Source organism: Carassius auratus, chromosome 46, assembly GCF_003368295.1.
Source record: "Carassius auratus strain Wakin chromosome 46, ASM336829v1, whole genome shotgun sequence".
Lineage (NCBI taxonomy): Eukaryota > Metazoa > Chordata > Actinopteri > Cypriniformes > Cyprinidae > Carassius > Carassius auratus.
The window spans coordinates 3,912,400-3,918,476 of record NC_039288.1 but is presented as its reverse complement, the minus strand read 5'-3'; the positions used below and the strand labels follow the sequence as shown (position 1 = coordinate 3,918,476).

General features: G+C 33.4%; 1 protein-coding gene across 1 annotated transcript; it reads left to right on the top strand.

The window, feature by feature from the left end:
* Positions 1–1,113: 1,113 nt before the first annotated feature.
* On the top strand, positions 1,114–4,369 carry bnip1b (BCL2 interacting protein 1b). Its single transcript, XM_026234290.1, has 6 exons — positions 1,114–1,269; positions 1,451–1,543; positions 2,419–2,510; positions 2,592–2,693; positions 2,882–3,000; positions 3,772–4,369. The coding sequence occupies exons 1-6, from the start codon at positions 1,186–1,188 to the stop codon at positions 3,966–3,968; spliced, it is 687 nt and encodes a 228-aa protein (XP_026090075.1). The 5' UTR covers positions 1,114–1,185; the 3' UTR covers positions 3,969–4,369.
* Positions 4,370–6,077: the final 1,708 nt, after the last annotated feature.

The following is a 6,077-nucleotide window of genomic DNA, read 5'->3' as shown; positions in this document are numbered from 1 at the left end:
GTGATATTCTTAAGCAAAACTCTGCAGAAGTGTATCCTACTGAAACTAACAGTTACTTGATCCTATTAGCAATGTCTATATTTGTAGTTCACATATATGCCTGTTCAAATACAATATCTTGACAGTTGTTCTAGTTATGTTTCAGTGTTGTGCTGGGTTTTGACATGCATTGGACATTTTTCTTTCACTTTTATTTTCTTTCTGTATTTTATTCGGCACAACTAGTTGGAGAACAGCTTGGTTTATAGTGTACAGAAGTAGGCTTAAAAGCAGTTGTGTTTGATCTTTAAAATGTGTCTGTTTGTGTTATTGTGCCTCTTATTTTTTGATTTCATTTTCTTTTTGTTTTTTGTATTATTCTTAATTATGTCACTGCATTGTATCAGCCCGGAGTTGGTACCACAATTTTGCTTGTAACCATGATAGTCTAATTCTGTTATTGATTTTACTATCAAAATAAACATTAGAAACTCCAGCACCTCATCTGTCATGCGTTTTTACTTTACCTTAATAAATGCAAGAAGGATTTTCACTAACTATTGAACCCCAATATTTTTCATAACTCAGAGACACACAAATATGAATTGTGTGGGCAGTAGATTTGCTCGCATGCTTCATAAGTGACCCAGCTACCTCATTATATTCTTTCTTCTCTTCCTGCAATTCTTTCTCTATTGGATGCCTAGCACTTCTGGCAACTGTCTTGCATTTCGAAGTCAAAATGAAACCACAAACTTTCCACTGTTATTCCGTCAGCAGTTGTGTGGGAATCTTCTCCCTCACAGTACTCTTTGAATGTTGAGAAGTTATTTAATTTTAAAAGTCTAAATCCATCCTATATATATATATATATATATTAACATGTAGATGTATGTGTGTGTGTGTGTATATATATATATATATATATATATATATATATATATATATATATATATATATGTATATACTTACACACACAACCACCTTTTAAAACCCTAAGCCAATTGTGCTGCTTAATGTTTTAAATTGAATATTTTGTGTAGTATTCTGTTACTTTCGATCAATTTAATCAATCATATCACATATGAATGATAAGATTGTAAAGTATTATTATGCATTCTATGTTTTGTTTACAGAACAGTTCAAAAAGGCGTTCTGAAAACGCGCTTACGTTTGGACCTTCTGACGTATCGTATCATAACAAACATGGCGTCCTCCTCCGATGTACACGTCCGAATATGTGGCCAAGAGATTATCAAATATGATCTGGAAATCAAAGCTCTTATTCAGGTAGACTTCATTCTTTATATTCACGTATCTGCTACGTTATTACTGTCGGGTTTTTCCGGCAATCTTAACAGTAGTAATACAAAGACGTGGACATAACTGCAGTGTAGCTATGTTGTGTGAAGACGGCATGAAATGGAAACGATACATTCTTGTTTCAAGAAATCTTTTCTTTTCGTGTCAGGACATACGAGAGTGCTGTGGGCCACAGGCAGTGCTTCTGGATCTGAACTCTACAGTGAAGGAAAAGTTCAATCAGTTAAGACAGAGGATTCAGGTACGTTCGTCATTTCATATAACCACATAGATGAAAAAAATTAATAAAAAAGGTCAAAGTCAGGATTTCCATAAGAAGAAGAAGAAGGAAAAAAAAAAAAAAAAAAACTAGTGCCACTACTGTTGAAATATAAAATTCTACATCTAGGAATCTTCTAGAATCCATTTCATTTCGCTCTGTCTGTCAGTTTCAATAAACACTTAATACTTATGTTAAGTGCTTTTATAATGCAGTTTAGATTTGACTGTAGTTACTATTATGGCTAAAACTATTGTTAAACTGTCAAACTCAACTGTTTAACTAACTGTTATCCAACTGTCCATCCCAAATAAGATAGCTAGAATAATTTCAATCGTAGATGTATAAGTATTCTAATCGGATTATTTACGTTTTGTAGTTTTGTAACTATTAAAATCGCTAATGTTACATTAAATGTAAGAATAACTTTGACATTGTTATCAATATTTGGTAAACTGGACTGAAGCAGCTTAGGTTTACTTGATTATGCATACTTTTTTTTGTGCAAGTTTTAAATATGACACACTAATCTTCTGAGAAACTTTTATTTAAACATCAATTATTGTATTTCATTGTATAATATGTTTTGCCAAATCTCACAGATTTTATATTACAAGCTGTTAGGATTTTTATTTTTACTATTTGGCCATATTTTATATATAACAACATCAGCACCAAGTGGCATAGATTTGCTCTGACTTCAACAACAGGTGTTTTTTAATTTTTAAAAAGTGTTGATTACGATATAAAACACATGTACCGTTTTTGTTTCAGATTTATTTCATATTTTGTCTTAAGGTTCAAAAACTAGTGAAAAAAAGGCTTTACAGGGTTAACATGGCAGATCATTTTGATAGGACATGGAACAGATGGCAAAAGAACAAGACCGGGAGACTGATAAACAAGCTATCTTGAGTGAAACGGAAGGCCATCGGAAGCAGATGTTAAGGTTAGATTTTTTTATTTCTTTTCTAATCGTTTTTCTGATTATGTGCTGAATTACAATATTATGACTGCTCCTGGGTTTCAGTAACCAGACGGCGTGGAGGAAGGCAAATCTGGCCTGCAAGATGGCCATTGACAACCTGGAGAAGGACGAACTGCTTCAAGGTGGTGATTCAGTCAGACAAAGGTAAGCCATTCCGCTGGTTTCAGCCGGTCAGAATCAAATCACTGTGACTGACATTTGACCGTTTCTGTGATGTTTGAAAATAATAAAACATTTGCACACTTAATTTGTATATAAAATTGATGCTGTTTTACTTCTCTACACTGTCCCTAGCCATATTTTCTGATTTCATCTTGTTGTTGTGGTTTTAGGAAAGCCACTAAAGAGAGTTTGGTGCAGACATCCAGTGACATCACCGAGAGTCTGATGAGCGTCAGTCGTATGATGTCACAGCAGGTGCAGCAGAGCGAGGAGACCATCGGAACTCTGGGTAAAAAAAAAAAAAAAAACGCCTGTGTGCTCTGGGTCCTGGGGGATGGAAATCGATTAAATGAATAGTTTAGATAGAAATGTAACATAATTTATACTTACTACTATAGGCTTTATACCTAAAGAAACCTCATTGGTCTAAGAAAAAGTTGCTTTGTTTTGCATGTTGACATCACATGACCAGTTACTAATAGCAAGAAAAATAACACTAATTATTACTTTAGAAAGCATATATGAATAAATACATCTTAAACGAACCAAATACACAATGCTATATACACTACATAAGAAGAATCTCTTCCACTCGTCATTAAGAATAGTTATAATCGTGTAATATTATTCTAATTTAAAATAAAGGTCAAATGGAATATATTTGACTATATTTTAAAATGGTGATGGCAGAGATGACTTTTCAGTCTTGAGTGTCACATGATCTTTCAGAATTGATTCTAAAATACTGAAATGGTGCCTAAGAAAATTATACATGATCCTCCCATCCATCTATAAAATATGAGTATATATCATTTTTTCACAAACTGATTTGGGGGAAAATTGCTAGTGAAAGGATTTGAATGTTTGTTTTAAACCCGCAGAAGGTACACAAATCTGAGATACATGATGTGTTTTGAGATTTGAGATGCAAATTTGAATATAAATACTTTGTAGGAAGCTTGTAAAGGTGGACGTGGAACGCTGCTTCTGAACAGCCGTCTAACCTCATCTCGTGATGAATGTTGCGGGTTCTAATGTTCATTGTATGCTCTGTTTCCAGCTTCATCCTCCAGGACTGTGCTAGAGACAAACGAAGAGTTTAAGGCCATGAAGGGAACCATTCACTCGGGGCGAAAACTTATCCTGAAATATAATCGGCGTGAACTGACCGACAAACTGCTGATCTTTTTAGCTCTTGCTCTGTTTCTGGCTACAGTGCTCTACATCCTGAAAAAGAGACTCTTCCCCTTCATTTAGTGGAAAAGAGAACTGTGTCAACTTCACACTGGTGTTCCATAAATCATTCTGTGGTGAGCGCCACAGTCCTTAAACCAGTGGTTCTTTCAAAATGAGAGTTTTGTCACCATTTACTCGCTATAAAGTGGGTGAAAAGCTTCAAAATTCTCTGGGGACACAATAAGGGAGGATATTGAAGTGCTGTTCTAAAATCATATATCATATAAAATCAGGATCACTAAACAGAAAATCAGGAAGGAATGAAATCCACTTTGCTGTCTTGTAAATTTTCCTACTTTAGTCTTACTGATTGATAGCATTGGCATATTTAGTTTTGCTCTCAGGTTAGTTGTGTAATATCCCAGTATTGCACAAAGTTCAAAACAACCTTTAAGATGTTTATGCCTTATGAACTATTGCAATGATTAATAATATACATGACTGAAGGTCATGCTTTATATGCATTTCAAATCAAAAGGTTAGAATAATTATTAGAAGTCTCTAATGCTTTCCAAGGCTGCATTAATTGTGAAATATTATAACAGTTTTAAAGGACTGTTTTCTATGATTAAAACCATAATACACTACTGTTAAAAAGTTTGATACATTTATTTTTTCAAGAAACTCCTACTTTTATTCAGCAAGAAGGATGCATTAAATTGGTCAAGTGACAGTGAGTTTTTAATAAATAAATACACCTTTGAATGGTAGTGTATTTTCAACACCGATGATAGCAGATCAGCATATTTTCATGATTTCTGAAGATCATGTGACACTGAAGACTGGAGGAATGATGCTGAAAATACAGCTGCGCATCACAGGAATAAATGACAGTTTAAAACAGTTCTCTTCTATGACTTCACATATATTACAATTGACTATATCTGTGATCAAATAAATGCATCCTTACTAAGAGACTTAGAATATAAAAAAAAGAAAAATAATTATTCCAAACTTTTGACTGCAGTTTAGTATCTGGGATATTTCATATTGTTTACAGCCTCAGCAGTAACTCTCTACTTGATCGCTATTCTAGACATTCTGAGTTATTCCACATTAAAGATCTCCGAGCATGATTATAGTGTGTTCACAACATGGAAGATGTTTGGGGCTGTTAGGGTCCTTCGTATTCTTCTTTGGGGTTAACCACTAGGGGGTGCTGTGTCTCTGTTTCAATGGAAAAAGTGTCTGGATGTCTTTAAACAATTTACAAATATTCAGAACTGGTCATTTTTTGTTGTTGTCCCTTATTCATTTACTGTTAAAAATGTTTTTGAAAGAAGTCTGCATTTGTCTGATCAAAAATTGTAAAAACAGTAAAATAATGAACAACATATTAGAATGATTTCTGAAGGATAATGTGACACTCAAGACTGGAGAGTCGATGCTGAAAATTTAGAATAAATTATATTTATTAAATATATTCAAAACCACAACTTGATAGAAAACAGTCATGTTAAATATTTCACAGTGTTACTTTAAAAAGAATAGGAAGAAAAAGAGACTTCTTTCAGATACATTACAAATGTTTAGTGTAGTGTATTACCCTATTTACTCATCTCAGACAGGCTCCATTTATTTAAATCACCACAGCTGCAAAAATGATGTAAATGCAAATGAGATTTAGAAATGCAGTCAGTGGTATCTGTTTAGGTCTGTATCTTGTGGTATAATAATTCCAGCAAGATCTTCTTCTGTTGCGGTAGAGCTCTGCTTGCTCTATGTTGAAATGATCCTCTCCCTCTCTGTCTGTGTGTGTGTTGCACAAAACAAACATTGTAGTCTTGCAATGGTAAAATGTTACTCAAGTAGCAGGTGTTGGCATTTTTGATTTATTACTTTATAGTTTCTTTATAACCTTTCAGAAACTGAATCCACAAAAGGCCAAAAATTGAATACAGGGTTAATTTATTGTGGGAAAACTTTTTTTTTTTTTTTTTCAATTAATACATTTGATTACTTTGATGCAGATCCAAAATAATAATAAAAAATGTAAGTAGTTGATAAAATAACTAAAATAAATAGTACAAGCATGTATATAAAATGACTTTCCAGCACTATATAGTGGCTGAAATGAACCTGACTTTAAAAGAAAAATCCACAAGATACACTTCATGCATACATTTTAAG